General features: G+C 42.4%; 1 protein-coding gene across 50 annotated transcripts in view; it reads left to right on the forward strand.

Annotated features, from left to right (window-relative positions):
• Positions 1-17,644, forward strand: part of Clasp2 (cytoplasmic linker associated protein 2) — a 181,493-nt gene that overhangs the window by 112,343 nt on the left and 51,506 nt on the right. For 12 of the 50 annotated variants that reach the window (XM_087560100.1, XM_087560104.1, XM_087560110.1 and 9 more), the window contains 5 exons: positions 2,976-2,999; positions 4,503-4,520; positions 6,660-6,761; positions 12,984-13,154; positions 14,665-14,772. In XM_087560100.1, the coding sequence (XP_087416226.1) occupies positions 2,976-2,999; positions 4,503-4,520; positions 6,660-6,761; positions 12,984-13,154; positions 14,665-14,772 (423 nt within the window). Of the gene's footprint in view, positions 1-2,975; positions 3,000-4,502; positions 4,521-6,659; positions 6,762-6,904; positions 6,932-12,983; positions 13,155-14,664; positions 14,773-17,644 lie in introns of all 50 variants that reach the window. The other 38 variants (XM_087560106.1, XM_087560111.1, XM_087560117.1 and 35 more) reach the window with 11 other exon arrangements.

Raw genomic sequence — 17,644 nt, forward strand, 5'->3', positions numbered from 1 at the left:
ATGTTTTATAGCATAAATAAAATATATAGATAGGGACACGGACAGACTCTCTCTCTCTCTCTCTCTCTCTCTCTCTCTCTCTCTCTCTCTCTAACCCAATAACTGAGTAATTAAATAATTATACCAAAAAATAAAAGTCTACTTTTTACTCCAGAAAGTGGCCTCTTGTATGCCCTTTGAATCTGAGTGTCTTTGGATTGAAGACATACCCACCACTCTAACTGTGCATATTTACTGCATATGAGCTTGTGCTCTTACCCTGGTGTGGTGCTCTAATGGTGCATACATATGCTCTCGCTGCCACTGAGGTTCCTGACTGCGAATATCTGAGCCTGTGGCACCCTTAAGATCATGGAAAGGATGGCTCAGCTCCCTTTTGGCTCTGTTCTCTACAGTGAGGAGTAGATCCCCTCCTGGTGGAGAAACTAAAAGGCCTCAGCCTCAGCAAAGCTGTGAGGGGTTGGCAAGGAGGGTTCTGTCAACCTAAGGAAATGAAGTAAAAAAATAACTGGGGACCCAAAAAAAAAACCTGTAGGAGGTGGTGGAGGAGAAAGAAAGGAAGAAAAAGAAGGTAGAGGCAGCAAAATAAAAGCAAAACAAAAAGCCAGGTGTCCTGTTGCATGCCTTTAATCTCAGGACTGGGGAAGCATTTTGACCTCTGAGTTCTGAGCCAGCCAGGGTTACATAAGGAGACACTGTTTCAATAAAATAAAGGGAAGTAAGAACAGGATTAGGAAGACGGCTCTCAGTGTGTAAAAGCACTTGCTACACAAGCATGAGGATATGAGTTAAGATTTGAGCACTTGCCTAGAAGCTGGGCAAGGCAGCACTCACCCTTCCTCTGTGCCCACGAGACCCTTTAACTCCGTACTGCTCCCATACTCAACCTGGTTTATCGTGTCGGAACTTACAGAACTCAGGATCACATCCATTTTTCTTTCAAACACTTACTGTATTCAGTTTTTCACAGGTTTCCTGCTAAGTACTGAGGATCTGGAAATTCTGGACTTAGCGATTTTTCAGTTTATTTGGTTGCTGAGAACTAGGGGCTAATGATTTGTTGACTTTCATGCATTGGAGTTGAAACTGCTACAAGACCTCACACTCAAAATGTTTAGGAAACAGTTGAGATGAAATGGGTGCAGAAAGAAAAGGTAACATTATAGTTTCTCGTGCAGTTGCCACTGGTTAATTTGCTGCTTTTTTTTTTTTTTTTTTTTTTTAAGCATTGAATTCTGTGGCACAGAGGTGGCCTGTGTGTTTTGAAATTTACCTAGAAGGCTGGAGAGATGGCTCAGTGGTTAAGAACACTGGTTGCTCTGCCAGAGGTCCTGAGTTCAATTCCCAGCAACCATGTGGTGGCTCACAACCATCAGTAGTGGGATCCGATGCCCTCTTCTGGTGTGTCTGAAGACAGCTACAGTGTACTCATATGAAATTTATCTAGAGGAAATTTTCTAGAGGAAGCTTAGTGTCATACAAAATGGCGTGCGTGCGTGCGTGCGTACTTTGGAGTATAGCTCATGATAAAATGCTTATCTAGCATGCATAGGTATTCTTAATAGAGAATTTATGGAACTGCCTGAATGGAAAAGAAAACAAATGATTTTTAGTAAGGTCAGTTAGAGGAAAGTCAAATTTTAGTTGGTTGTAGAAGAAATTGGCACCAGAGTCTATAAATTTGCCATGCCCGATGGCCAAGAAAAGATGAGAGGCTCTGTAGTTCTCTCAGCTCTGACACTCTCCTCTTCCTTGCTCAAGGATCTTTGTGTGTACACCAAGGTGGTCAGTTAGCTTAGGAAGAAAGTGAGGATGAAGAAAGTGTGTTCTGATGCATGTCCTACAGATGGTGTGAGGTGTGCATGTGTGGTCTGCAGTGAGCAGAGCTGGGAGGCAGCCCTGCTGTGAAAGGCCTGAGCCAGGGTAGGAAGAAATGGGGGGCGGGGCATAGACTCTGGCATGGTGTTTGCAGGACCAGGTGGGTATTGGGAAGAGTGTCTTTGGAAGATTGTGATTGTCTGCCTGAGAGCTCTTGGTCCAAGAAGTAACTAAAGGTTTTGAATAGTCTTGAGTACAAGAGGAGGAACATTGCTAGACTTGGCATAAGGACCACAATTTGGGGCTTGTAGGTGAGGTTTATTAGAGTGAAGGCTACACAACGTAACCAGTAGGGAGAAAGCCTTGGAGGTCTAATGTGTGCTTTGTAGTCCTCGCCCCAAGAGCTAGGCTTAGGAAGAAAGACTCCTCCTTCTGGCATGAAATGCTACAACATGTCAACCAGTGCTTCTACTAGGGAAGCTCATTTAATTAAGACTTCTAGTCCAGGGTGGGGTAGGGAGAGGGAGCTGGTCATATTGGCTCTTTGCTTCCTCAGCAAGCCACAATTATCAAAATTCCAGACACCCAGAAGAAAGTTGGTGCTCACCACAAATCATACTGTTTGCATACGGTTCGGGCTGATTGCTATGGCAGTTGAGAGTCTCTGCTGTCCTGTAACCTTGTTATCACTGGGGCCTTGAGAGCTGAGTTAGCAGGGTCCAGCCTCACACACAGGATCTGCCGGAGAGCAGCAGCCACATGTGGTGGCGCATAGCTGTGACTGCAGCACTCTGGAGGCTGGGACACGAGGATTGTCACACGTGGGCCTCAAAAACAATAGCATTGTCAGTCCTACTATGCTACCTTTCTTGTGGCAGATATTAAAGGCCTGGTCTTCAGTGGTACCACCTGATCACAAGCTGTGTGGGTTTTCGCTAGGAACTTGTGGGACAGAGATAGACGTTTTTACCCAGATGTGTGATTATAGGAGCTGAAAGTTCAAAGGAAAGATAGATCTGTGAGAGGCCAGATGGCAAAGTGAGCCTATACAAGCCAATTGTTGTTTTTTAAAAAATGGGGTGGGGTGGTGGAGATTCTAAAGTCTGTTTCTAATATACTGAGTTTTCCTCTGTTCTTTGCTTGCTCTTTCATCAAAGAGGACACTTCTGACAAGATGGATGGTAAGACTTTTATCATACTTTCCCCATTGCTACTGGCCCCTGTTGATTCCTTTGCAGTTCTCTGAAGTGTGCTGTTTATGTGTCGGGGACTCATGTGAAATGGCTGCAGGGCTCCCCAGCTTGGCTTTGGAGTTGCTTTTATCTGCTTTGAATTTCCTTGTACTTTCTTTGAAACTTAAGTCAGTTACCTAAACTATTTCACATGAACCCTGAAAAATAGGCCTCATATTTTAAATTTCTTATTCCCTTTTACAATACTGGGTTCAGAAGGAGGAAAGGAATCTCTAGGTCTGTTTAACGTGTTAGTTACCAGCTGACGGAGAGGGGCAGGGACTGTGTCACAGTTCATATGTTGATTGTCAGGTGCACATTCTGAGTTTTTAAACTAACATTTAATTAAAACTGAAGTTTAAGCTTTGCTTTTTAAATTCAAATTATTGCAGCCTGTCTGTGGCTGCTCCGGTGTAGTCACAAACCTGTACCATGTTTTGTCAGACACTAGGGATAAAACCATTCTGGCACTCTCTTCCTGTCAGGGCCAATGGTGTCAGCTGGGGTCTCAGATTGGTTAACGGATTTGTGAGAAAGACAGAAGCAAAGCACCGTTTCTCTCAGTTATTACATAAACTGCGAATTCATCTCATTTTTTCTATTTTAATGAAATGGAAGCTTATTTTAATCTCAGGATAGGAATGTGTTATTTTTAGTATCTCCATTTTAAAGTACGTCATAATTAAAACCTTTTGAATGGAAATGACAGCCATCCAGAGGGGACTTCTTTCTGAACTCTTAGACATCCTTGAACCTCTCTATATTGCTGGAGTACTGTGAAAACTTTTCACTTACCATCAGCGTGCTTTTCTCATTTGGGGCAGAGTTAAAACCCTTTCTGAGGCGTCCTCTGGTACCCGATGTGCTATCCCCCGTGTCCAAGCCTTCTTCTGACAGTGTTGCTGTGCAGTCTCACTGCCCCTTAGTGAGGGTGAGTGCTGCTGGCTTTCATGCTTGCTCAGCAGGTCACACACCCGGCCGTTGAGTGGATAAAATAGCTGAGCGTTACTGTCAGGCCCTCCGATTTGTCTGTGCTCTGAGGAAAATGTTAGGCAAGTACGGCCGAGGTCATGGGCTTGATTTCTGTTTCGCTCTAGTTCCCTTATGAAAACCTTTTGAAAATGAACAGAATGTTGGGTCTGCATTAGAGAAGTCTGTATAAAACTTTATTTGCAAGGAAATGTAATCGGAGTTAAATTGTTCTTAAGTAATTAATTTCTCAGATTTTTTTCATCCTCTCAAAATTTAAGAATTTGGCTGTTTTTAGTTTTCTGGCTTTAACTTTTTTGGTGTGAACTGTGAATTCTGTCAGATTACTCTTTCTCACATGAATGTCTTCAAAGCTAAATTCATTACATTCTGCTCTCACCTTTCAGATGAATCTTGGGGGAGGGGATTATAAGGTAGCATTTTCAGAATTTGTTGAAATACTGTTTTATTTCTCTTATTTAGGAACAGCATCTGAAGATGGTAAGAAGTAAATACTTATTAGTAACACAGACCCTCCACCTCACAGTTTTCATGGGTAGTGTGCATTGGAACTAAAGCAGGCTAATTTATCCGCAGACCCTTCTCATTTGCCAGCCGTGGTAGCTTTTGCATTCTATATTTGGTTGTGTTCATTGTGTGTAAATTTTTTTTTCTAATTCTTCATCGTGCAGTTTTGCTTTATATCCTGAGTCATCTCATGCTACAAAAACATTACTGTTTAACATATTTAATAATATCTAGTATGTAATTCCATTTTTCCCAGTAATGGCAACAGAAATGCTTTTTTTTTTTTTTTTTTTTTTTTTTTTTGCCCTTTTCCCCCTCTCTTTTAAAAAGTTAATGCCATGTCATTTCTGCTTCTTAGGAATGCTGCTTTATCATTGGAAATTAAATACTTTTATTTCATCTATTTTGAAGTGTATCTTTTAATTTTTGAATCAGTGACTACAGAATTGGTCTCTGATTCAAATTCAGTTTAAGAATATAACTACATAGACATTCCTGAGTCAGTTCATATTAAAAGAAAAATTCCTTCTGAGTTTGTAGAAATGAAAATAATTTAGTTTTTGTATTTTTCCTTCCTGAAGACTATCTCATTAAAGCCTTCGTTTTATTTTAAACACAATTTTTTCCTAAGTTAGACATGAACAACATATTCTTGAGTATAAAACCAAAACCATGTAATTGTTTTTGTTTCTATATTAACTGTGGTGGCTTAAAATGGTTTTAAATTGGATTACTCCAAAAGTATTAGTTCTGATACTGACAATGAATGGCAGCTTACTTAAGTACTTCTAATTTAAAGCATTAGTATGTGGCTAGAATGTAGGTGGATCCTTTATTCAAAAGTAATCATTCAGTTTCTCTTCACTGGTCTTCAGTCATGAGGAAATTACGACCTGCCCAGAGCAGACTCTAGAGCTCAGGGGCCTGCAGTGTGGGCTCCTGGGGCCTTGCTGGTGACAGTGTTCAGGCAGTGCCCAGGATGCTCTCTCCTTGCGTCTGCCTCTGCTTCACTCCCAGCTCCTACCACTCCTCTGACCACACTCAGTCCTCATGTTCTAATCCAGCCCCACTCTTCAGCATGCTCCTTTCCCAGTCAGGACTGTCAGATTAGATCAGTCACAACTTTTGGGACTCCCTAAAATTATGCCTCTTAATTTACAAAGATTCTAAATGCTTTTTCTCTTCTGTGTTCAACATAATGTGCTCTTGTGCTCTGCCTGAGAGGCTGGAGAGCCCTGCGCACCTAGCGGTGGGGATTTGACCAGCTCCCATCTTTACTACTGGCAGCTCACTCAGACACTTCAGCTCTAGCAGGAGCCCGCTGGAGTGGCGAGCATCTTAATAAGGCAAATCTCAATGGGGTTGAGGCCAGCCTGGTCTACAGTGTGAGTTCCAGCAGGACCAGAGATCCTGCCCTATACCCCCAACCACAAATGAGCAAAACAAAACTAAACCTGGAAATACAGTGGAAATAGTTGTAGTGTGGTTCTAGAGCAGGGCTGAGACGGAGGTAGAGGTGACAGGAATGGGTCTGGGAAAGAGTTGGCAGATGGCAACTCTTCTGCAGCTTCCTTTAGAAGTACACTGTCTGGAAGATTGTTTAAGTTTTGTTTATCTTTAAAGCTCCAGTGGACATTTGAAAACAGTCCTAATTTTCTAGAAACAGAATGGGAGGGATTGTTTTATGTTCTTGTCTTTTGAGGGTCTCATGTAGACCAGGCTGGTCTCTTAACTCAAAGAGATCCTCTTGCCCTGCCTCCCAAGTTCTAGGATCAAAGGTATGCGCCACCAGGCCTGGCGATTTTATTCTTACACAGCACATGTATAAAGAAGTACCTATCTGGGCTTGGTGGTTTATAGGCTGTAGTCCCACATACTTGAAAGATAAGGCAGGAGAATCTCCGAAGCCAAGGAATTTCAGATAAGCCTAGGTTAGATGCCATCTTAGAAAGCAAACCCTAAACTGTACTTTTAAATTCTTAGGAGAAATATATAAATAATGGCTGCCTTGCTTTAGAGTTTAAAAATATTTGAAAATAGTGAAAGTCCCCTTTCTTAATACTAAATACTGTTACAGGAAGTGTTTTAATTGCGTAAATATTTGTTCCTCAGGTCGGGTGAGAGCCAAGCTTTCTACACCACTTGTTGCTGTGGGAAATGCCAAGACCGATTCTAGAGGGAGAAGCCGGACAAAAATGGTGTCTCAGTCCCAGCGTACGTACTGCTCCCGAGTCCCCCCTGTTGTCGGTTGGTAGGGTGAATGTGTCATGTCACTGTTAGGAAGTGAGCAATGGGTGCATTCAAAGCTGACTCGGAAAGCCGCACGCCACATACTGAGCTCTCGTTCTGTGCTTTAGGTTCATCGTCACCTGACAAAAATGAAGGTATTTCTTCAATGTTTGGGGTCAGTTGTTGTGCATGTTTGGGTTTGGTTGTTTTTGTTTGGTTGGATTTTTGTTTTTAGAGTGGGTGCTGTCTTGTGTCTGTGTTATCAGGGGCCACAGCATTGATCTCTACCACTTAGAAGGAAACCTTCACCTTACATACAGAAGTTTGCATGGAAATACTTTTTCAATACGAGTCTTTAAAGTCAAGGTTCACATTCTACTCAGAAACTTGCAGGCGTGGACAGTTATGCCTTACAGAATGCAAAATAATTTCATTATAACACCAAAATCTGTTTATATCTAGCAGATGCTATGCAAAGACAGAAAAGTGGTATCTTCTTACTCTCCCCCAAAATTTGTTAGATCTTAAATTTTGGGTAAGTGAATAGTGATTTATCATGAGGGGAATATAGGCTGAATAGCTAGTTCTGATTAATTTCATGGGAAAGTTGAGATTATGTTCTTATGTTTTATTGCTCACCGAGTTCCTTATGAGAAGAATTAAAAAGCACAATCATAGGATGAGGTAAACAAATGGCCCACGTCTGTCTGTCCCAACAAGTGCCTGTGTAGTGCATTTTGACTCACAGTGATTTTTTTGCTGCTCCCTCTGTACTGATAGGCTACACTCAGCACTCTCTAAAACCAGATGATTTTTCTAAGAAAGTAAAGAATAAGTCCTTTCTGTAAGCTAATTATCCTGGGCTTAAAGACTGCTCCAGATGTCCTGTTTATTTTATTAGTCTGATTCCTGCACCTTGGGAACAAGGGAGACAAGTAAGGCTCAGAGGCATTAGGACACCTCAGCACAGTGTCATGGTGCCACCTCTTTCTGGAATCAGAATGTCTGGCAGAACAACCTTGGAAGCTTTTTGCACGAGTCTTGAAATGAGCAGAAAGATTTGGTATAGTTTGTTTCAGAATGAAGACTACTCAAAAACAGCCAGAATAAACACAGTTCTACAAGGTAGATCTCTGCCAGATCAAAGTGATGGTAATCCCACATTCTCCTGTGGGTCTGTGCTTTTGGAGTGATTCTTAGAGAGCATTAATTAGCAGTGTAGCCTCCCTTCTTGTATGTTGCCCAGACCAACATCAGTACAGCCTGGAAGCTAGTTAAGGTAAGACAGGGTCTTATAGACAACCAAAGTCAGATCGCCAAGTACTCTGGGGTGCTGTGAAGTTTGCAGGCTTTGGAGCTGTGCTGGCCACACTGCAGTTCCAGCTTTTCTAGGTTCCTGTATTTTTCTGTACCCACCTGGAAAAGGAGGAGGATAATAGCATCTACCTCATGCGATTGTCATGAGCATTAAATGCTTTAGCATATTTAATGCAGTTAAAACAATGTGTGCCCCAGAGTAGGTGCCATGAATTACCTGACAATATTACCCTTGTTATTATTCATAATATGATGAAAAATGAATTTTATGATGCTGGTACGTGTTTTTATACTTGATATTTTTACTGCCCTCATGAAACAGAAGTAAACACTGAAGTTTGGATGTTTAAAACTTAAAGGAAAATAAGGATAATCACAAATTGTCCAAGCTAAGATTTAAATTAAAACTTAATTGTGAGATAATTGCTATTTTCTGACGTTTTGGCCTTTGTTGGGACCCTCTTTTTCAGTCAAACTTCAGATCCTATAGTGAAAAATAGGATTATTCTACATTTGGCTTGTTAAACTTCATAGGACTTTAAGATCTAGAGACTTTCCCACAATACAATCACACAGATCTTAAATCATATTAGAAAGATTTTATTTGTTTGCTTGCCTCTTTATTTGAATGAGTTTACATCCGTTCCAGGTTCTTTATTAAATAGCCGTGTGATTTGTATGCAGGTTTCTTCCCAGCTTATGTGCACAGGAGTCTCATGTGCCTCCATCCTCACATCGTACTGACTCATTGTGTGCACGGTGCTTCCGTGGTTCTGTGTTGCATCTAGAAAGACAGACTCTCTTGGTGTGCTCAGGCTCTGACAACAGACCTGCTGGAGAGCCTTGGAGATTAAGAAAGAGCTAGGCCCGCTCTGTTGGTAGCGCCTGGTCGTGTACAGACGACTGCACAGCCTGTCAGGAAGCTTCCCTCCCTCCCGCCTCCTGCTTTTCTGTGACTCTTAAGAAAGATGAAATGCTTAGCTTTTTCATCTCCACTTTTCTTCAGCTATAAGATGTGGTGTTTGTTCCTAAATCTCACTTTAAATTAAATGTTTAGAAGAAAATTGTAAACATTTAACAACTTGGATTTCTTAATGGATAAGCTGAAGAGTGTGCCTTGGCTTTTGCAGTTTCATTCATCTGCTTTGTACATGAGTGTCAGCTGTATACCTGTTATGTGTACCGCTTTCGTGACAGACATGTGTGCTATGAACTTTTTTTTAAAGTTTGCCTTTTTTGCGTTAGGTTTGTTTGTTTGTTTGTTTGTTTGTTTGTTTGTTTGTTTCCTGAGAACTGACTAAAGCTTTGTTATTTTCACCTGCCATCCATTTTTAAACTGCTTCTCCCCTGTTCGTGGATTATAACCCTTACCCTAATTCTGCCTTTGCACTTGTTCAGGATCACAATCTGCTAATACCGTTGGTGGTAAGAATCTGCGGACTTTATGTGTGCACATCTCGTTGGCTCACCTAGTCTCATTAACAAGACTGAGTTCTATTCAGCAGAGACTCCTACTGCATAATACTCTCAGGAGTTCTCTTTGGCCTGTTTTTCTAAGATCACGAAAGCTCTAAAAATTTTGAAATTATCCAAGTTGACTCTACAGATATAACTATTAAGAGGAGAGAGCAGCCTCTAGTAACATTCTGAAATGTTACAATACAACAGAAAATAGTTATTCAGGTTGAAGTTTTGCCTTTGGGACATTTCTGTTCCATGCTGCTCTCTGGGGTGAACACGCCCTTTTCTTCAACTCTGCTGGCTCTACTAGAGAAAGTGCCTCAGCATGTTAAGTAAAAATGACTCCAAACAACCATAGGCACTGGAAATGTCTCATTAATTGGGTGAACAAAGCATAATGGAGAAGAGAGGACTGTGTGTACATGAAGTGAACACTTCCAGCTTCCCTCCCTAAGGTGAGGGAATGCGTGAGCTTAAATATCTAGAGAGTGAACTTGCACAGGTTTCATCAATTCAGTAAATGCAAAGTAGAAAGAACAGTCAAGATGCTTCTAAATTGATCTTTCCTGTCTGCTGAATAGACCCACATTTCACAGAGTTCGTTAGTTTTCCTTACCAGTACCCCCACCCACATGAATTTATTACTGATTTTAATAAAATGCATACTGTATGTACTCAGTTCATTATAGTTTTTATATCATCGAGAGTTTCTCATAACTTCCATTGGCCTATCTTGCATTGTGAGTTTGTGGCATGTTGGGTGTTTGGGTGTTTTTGTGTGTATGTTTAGTTTATATATTGCATGAAGAAAATAGATGCCTCAGCAATACTTCAAAGAAGAAGAGAGAAGCCAGATTTGAAGATTCTTCACCTGCAACATCATGAAATTTTTGAACGATCATTTTAAAGTAGACTTGAGTGATTTCTCAATAATTTAGAAGTCATCTACTCAATCAGTAATTTTTTTAATTTCACAGGAAGCAATGCTTCATTTTATAATATTGCTATCCCTGGTGGAATATATTTTATTTTGTGTGCTGAAAATATTTAAAAACTGACCTAGTATGAATTGAACTAAGCAAATGATGCCCAGAAAACTTAACAATAAGGAGAACAGTTGGTCACAGCTAGCTTGTTCCTGTTTGTTAACCTGCATTGAGTGACAAAATTTGGAGCTTTTAAAGCCACGGTTTTTGTAAGTTCCCAAGAACTTGTTCAAGTTACTTTAAGACAGCTGGCTAGGATTAGAAATGGCATCTTCCATAAGGAAGATAAGATAGCCTCTAAAGCCCTCTGAAATACCTGCCTCCTAGTATACAGTGCCAATCTTGTTGTTTTGATGGGTGGTTTTGTTTTTGTTTTTTGTGGGGTTTATATTTGGTTTGGGTTTTTTGTTATTGGGTTTGTTTGATTTTTTTGTTTGTTTGTTTTTGTTTTTTGGTTTTTATTTTTTTATTTTTTGGCTTTTTGAAACAGGGTTTCTCTTTGTATCCCTGGCTGTCCTGGACTTGCTCTGTAGACCAGACTGGCCTCAAACTCACAGAGTTTCACCTACCTCTGCCTCCTCGGTACTGAGATTGAAGGGGTGCAGCAACACTGCCCAACACACAGTGTCACTTTTGACAGCCAGTATTCATTCCCATTGGCATTTGAGTCTTAAATCTACTAGGTAGAAATAAGACACCGTTGAGTATGTCATGTAAAAGTGCGCAGTGTGAACATTGACTCTTACAGTGGGTAACAATAAAAGTAACAGAAAGCAGTGGTAAAAGTGGGTAACAGAGAGACAGCATTTCCCTTGAAGAGTTATTTAAATGCAAGGTTTCTAAAATATCACCATTCGGTTGAGCATCTGATCCATGTTTTTATGCAGTACACACATAAAACACTTCGCTAGACAAAGTGATCCCTCTTAAAAAGGTAGCCTTGGTGTTTTAGTTTAAACATGGGTTTCTTTCTGGGTGTGGTCTGACATACCTACCACCCTAGCATGTGGGATGTACAGGCGAGCAGGTTGCTTCAAATTCCAAAGCAGCCGAAGATGCACAAGAAGGCAGGCCTCTGGGGGCTGGGGATTTAGCTCAGTGGTAGAGCGCTTACCTAGGAAGCGCAAGGCCCTGGGTTCGGTCCCCAGCTCCGAAAAAAAAAAAAGAACCAAAAAAAAAAAAAAAAAAGGCAGGCCTCTGTAAAAATTTATCTCTTAACTTTGCTTAATCTATACACAGACCTCTGAGAGTTAATCTAGCTCTTTCTCTCTAGTTCCTGACCATATATCTGACTTGTGTGACACTTAGTTCTTCTGGTCTACCCTTGGAACTTGGTATCCTAGAATGTGGCCAGCCAAGAGCCACAACTAGCAAAAACAAATTTCTCTTCCTCAGCTGGCCCAATTTTTCCAGCACCTAATTTAAATTTAGTGTTTCTTTTATTTTTGACAATTTCATCCACTGTTTACAATGTGTCTTAGCCCTATAGTCTCCCTACCTTTCTCCCCTCTTCCTCTGTCTTGTCCCTCCTTTACATTCGTGTCCATTTAAAAAAAGACTTGCTGAGTCCAAATAGCGCTACCAGTATGTGCAAGAATGTGGGGAAGCAGTGTGCCCTTCTAGGGGCCACAGTGGGGCGGTGGGAGGACTCTGCCTTCCCCATTACCATCAGCTAACAAGAGCTCTTGAGCTGGGAGTGGGGCCTCATGAGCCTTTCCTCCCTCTGTGCATGCTGGAATAGTAACTCAAGTGTAGCCAAGCTGTGAGGTAGTGAACACAGTAGGCATCGCCCCGCCCCCATCACATTCTTTACATGACTCCTTCTGCAATGTCCCTGAGCCTTGGCGTAGGGCACCTTAACAAAGAAGTTCCATTTATCTCTGAGCACTCAACAGTTACTTAGTCTAAGCTCTTTGTCTAGTTAAGAGTCACTGCACACTACAGAGAGAACCATCTCTGACCAGATTTGAAAGCAGCACAGTTTTTAATTTTTAAAATTTAAAAATTTGAATAGCACCAAATGACCATGCCCATTCAGATATTTCATAAGGCAAGCTATTTTAAGAAAAAGCAAGTTGTCACTGTATGTTGAAGGCACAAATAGAAGCAGTAATAGAACTAAGAGTTTCCACCCTTGTAAGTAAAGCTTTTCCATAGAGCATCTAAGCCTCAGGAAACACACTGTCAAACATGGGATTGCCCTGGGGATCTTTTTACTGTTTGTATTAAAGTCCCAGTAGGCCTGCCTTTATCAAGCATATGCCTGAGGTGGCTTACCCTCAGCGCTGGCATACGCAGCGCATTTTCCCTCAGCAGGTTATGTTCGTGTATAAATCTCAGTCCATTTCTTTGGTCTTAGAACCTGCCGTATCACAATTGTCTTGTATCTTTGCACGTTACCTTGGCATCAGTGTTTGCATATTTTTATGTGTTTCCTGTTTAGCTGGCAGCAGATCTGGGTCTCCGGGAAGAGTTCTAACCACAACAGCCCTCTCTACTGTGAGCTCTGGTGCTCAACGAATCCTGGTCAATTCAGCTTCAGCACAGAAGAGAAGCAAGATACCAAGGAGCCAGGGCTGCAGCAGAGAGGCCAGCCCATCTAGGCTTTCAGTGGGTAAGTCTCTGCAGGGCCACCTTTGGCATCCTGGAAGTTCAAGGAGAACTAATGTCTGTCTGGGTTGCTGAAGTACAGGGTATGAGTTGGGTCTTGAACGTGTGAGGACTTTGAAAGGGGCCGAGCATTGTCAAGCCCAAGGTCACTGTTTTGTCTCATCCGCACCTTAATTCTCATCCGCACCTTAATTCTCAGGCCTTTCAATTGTCTTAGTGCTACCAGCTTCGTCCTTACTCTGAGGCTGAAACATGGCTGAGTGGGAAGAACACTTGCTGCTTCCGCAGATCCTCTGAGTTGGCTCCCACATCCATAGTACACAGCGGGCAGCTGACAGCCACCTGCAGCTCCAGTTCGCAGGGCTTTGGCACCATCTGTCCTCTGCAGGCACATGACTCTCTCACATGTGCCATACACTTCCACAGACATGCGTACACACGTGAATCATCTTTTTGAAAGCTGTAAATGGTTGGTGCCTGAGCGTACGATCTAATCGGGGCAAAGGCAGATGATGGTGACTTTAAGTCAGCCTGGGCAACATAGCAAGACTGCAACATACGAAGACTTCTCTAAAGTCCTAAGAGTAAAGTTTGCTCATAGGACACAGCCTGCCGTGACCCCGCCTCCTCTCACAGTACACTGTGTACTGCATACTGCAGTGTGGAAGGGACTGCCTCACTGTACAGAAGCAAGCTCTGCTCGAGTCCTGCCAGTGGCTCACGTCAGCTGCTCTGCGTCTGCAGTGAGGCATCCCTAGATGGTGTTCTCCCAACAATTTCTGACTTTTTCTCTATTTTGAAAACTTATAAAAGACCTCATTCCCTTCTCATATCTTTGTGACATTGTCCTCTCAGGAAGCCTCACGACCTCTGGAGCATCCTCTTTTGTGGGCCGTGGCCTGTGCTCTAGCCCAGCTGTCACTTGGAGACTCCTTTTCACGGCTTTCCTGGGTGGGATGGACTCATTTTTCTTGATCTACTACTCACTTGCTTTGCCTCTTCCGCATTCTCAGACTCCTCAGAAATGGTTGAGGACTCCAGGTCTTAGAGCTGCAGAAGAATGTCACCATTCAGTTCAGTGCTCGGAACTTCCTGTAGGCCTACAGACGTGGGGCGGGTGCCTTGGTAACACCAAGGGTGTCTGGGCCTTTCATCCTCACGACTTTGCTTCCTTTTGCTTCCCAGACATCATTAGATTCTCTATTATATCTTCAGTCCACAGTCTCAGATCCTTTTGGCTTTTTAAAATCCGTATTTGTATTTTGTGTTTTTATTTATAAGGAGTAAATAAGACATGAATTGAAAGCTTCATAGTTTGAAACTAGCCTGGGCTCCATGGTTCCATAGACTCAGTCTGAAAGGAGAAAAGAATAAAAGAGCAATTCATTTTCAACCCCAATACAAACAGACTTGTTATTAATCAGTTCCTTAAAAAAAGAAAGCTAAAATTTTGAAAAGCTTAAATTCTGCCTTCTGTTTTCTCTTGCTGTGCTGCTGCTGCTATTCCCTCTCAGCCCGGAGCAGCCGGATTCCTCGGCCGAGTGTGAGTCAAGGCTGTAGCCGGGAAGCTAGCCGAGAGAGCAGCAGGGACACAAGTCCGGTCCGCTCTTTCCAGCCCCTTGGTGAGTGTCTGAGCAGGTGTGAGGCACACTGCTTCCCGAGGGAGTGAGCTCTCCCCTGCGGAAACCGCCATACCTCTGGGCTTTAGTGTTCCTCCTCAGTTGTATCTTGGCTGTCAGTCTCAGGAGAGAAGCCAAAGGAGTAAATACATGGCAATACCCCTGCCCTTTGTAACTTACCTTAAGTGAGCAAGTCAATCATTATATTAATGGAATCCTACCATAATCAAGTCAATGTCACACATAAATTCAGAATATTGAATTCAATTTCTTCACTAGGGAGGCTGAGTCAAAATCATAAACAAGACCAGCCTAGTCTACATATTTGTCACTAAGAAGACAAACAAAAAGGAAGATTGAATTCAAAACCTGTAGAATTAGAACATGTGAGACAGACAGACAGACAGGCAGGCAGGCAGGCAGACAGATGTGATATCCAGAGGGACATTTTAAGGGCTGAGCATGTCTCACAGGGGAAAACGCAATTCATAGCAACAGGAAACGCGCGGCCCCTGGTGGTGGTGATGGCTGGTGACATCAGCTGCTGGCATGGAGTTGCTGAAAGGCAAGCTGGAGGAGAGCCTCACTTTTCAGTATCTCTCCTTGTTGTTTATTGTAAAAGGTGAGGAAACGGGAAAGGGTGGTGTTAAGACAGGAATGAGGGTGCTATACCATTTAGACTGCTTCCTGCTGTTTGGGAGGCAACAATGACATCTCTGACTACCCAGGAAAAGTGGGGTGCTGGTCAAGTCCCAGGAGAGCAGCTGTGTCAGTCAGTGTCCAGGCTCCGTGGGACCATCTGGGCTGGGAAAGTATAGGCCTGGTGTATACATCTGTGAGGCTGGACCTGGCAGGATACTGGAACATATAGATGTTAGGGCAGAAGATAAAGAGTTGAGGGAAAATTCTTTTTCTTGGGTGTACAATTGAAACTTTTAGGCCCCATGATCCTGGTAGTTGAGGGAGGAAAGTCCCAGGATAAGGAAAAGTGAGAACTATCGCACCCTCAGGAATAAGCAGTGTAGGTGGGAGGGTAAGCTGGCTGTTGACTGACAGGAGGACTTACCTCCGGTGCATTTGACCCGTGAGAGCTACATTCAAGTAGATTCCGTGAAGGTTACAGGGATTTTCAAGTGTACAGTAGAGATAAGTTTTAGACATGTGACCATTAGCACTGTTTGTGATCTGTACTGAGGTCCACATTGTAGAAGAGGCAACAGAGTCGTACTTTGGTGTCATAGTAGAGACTTGGGAATCAGTTTCAGGTTAAAATTGTGAACACGGTTGAAGGCATGCCCTGAAAGGACAGAGACCTCCCGTGCAGCAGAGCCGGGGTGGGACTCGGGGAGCTCACTTGATCTTGATTTTTGTAGGAAGACAGACCCTGACAGCAGGGCTTTCCTCTATCCAGAAGACTGGGGGTATGTAGAGTAGACAGATGTTGTTAGTACACTGAGAAACACTTTTAAGTTTATACTTGAAGACGTACCAGTAGCCTAGCTAGAAAGGAATCTGAAGCAATTTGTGTTCTTTTCTATTCTTTAAGTCTCACAACCTCGAACTTTTATAACACACATTTACCCACCTTCATTTATACCTTGCCTTTACACACCTTAAAACACACCTTCTTAGACCCTAAAACGGTTTTTAGGTCCTCACAACTTAAAGCTTTTGATACCTCAGATCTTACATAAATTTTATACCTTTATTTTTTTTAATTATTTACCACAAGACACAGGTGGTTGATGACTGAGAAGAGTCTTTGTAAAGCCAGTTCCTTTAACTAAAGGAATAGTAAAAAGTTACACTGAAGTTTTATTTGTGAGTTTATCTCTTTTCTGAGTCTAGTAACACAGTAACCTGTGTCTAGGCCTAGTTGAAGCTGTAGGAAAGGGAGGCCTGAGGCCTGATGTTACACATGAAGAGAACTGAGGAGGTGGCTGAGGCCTTGGTTGCTGCTGTTACACTAACAAAGGTGTCACTAGCCTAGTGTCAGCATTATCAGAGACCTGAAGGGGATGAATTTTACCTGAGTAAGCAGGAACTACAGACCAAGCAGCTTCCAGTCTATTAGAAATGACAGAGACTCCCTGGCTGCCTAGAATGTCACCTTAGGTTCCTCCATGGCCATTGGGGGCAGAGGCCCCAGGGCAGCATCAGTCTTTGGCTGCCAGGCCCAGGAGGTCTGACAGACGTCCCCTGGGAGAAGAAACTTAGGGAGACTTGCCTGTCTGTCTAAGCAAAGCAGGATAGTCAACCTTCCAGTGTCCTGCTTGTCCACAGTTTGGATCAGGACCTGGTAGCGGCTGAGGTGAACTGTGGGGTTTTGCCCTTTGGCCTACGTTGCCAAATTTAAAGCAAGCTCAAGGTGGAGGTTCTTTGTGTCCATCATCTTCTTTGGAGGAGATGTTGGGGAAGCCGCCAGGAACTGGCGTGTCTCTCTATTATGAAAAGGTTTTTTATTGAACATTTTAAATGCCATATTCTGTAGCTCTCTGAAACAGTCGAGGGCCACTGTCTATTAATTCTATCTAAACTAGACAGGCTTTCTTGCCTTGAGTTACTTGTTTTTGGCTTAACTTTATAAACATATAGAGGGGACTAACGCTTATTCCTGTAATTAATTACATTAGAACTAGCATGACTACAAATACAGTTCTGAACACATTAAAGAATTTGATCATTTATAAGGTGACTGACCACTAACTTAGATAATAATTCTTAAGTATCTGTAACAGTCTTTAATAATTGTAGCTTTTATAAGACTAGAACTTTACTTTTCATCCCTGTTAGGTTTGGCCTTAAAAATAACAATTTTGAGTTGAAGCTCTTCACTTACCAAGTTTATCATAGACACACTTCATAGAGACTGACA

Source organism: Rattus norvegicus, chromosome 8 (assembly GCF_021556685.1).
Source record: "Rattus norvegicus strain SHRSP/BbbUtx chromosome 8, alternate assembly SHRSP_T2T, whole genome shotgun sequence".
NCBI lineage: Eukaryota > Metazoa > Chordata > Mammalia > Rodentia > Muridae > Rattus > Rattus norvegicus.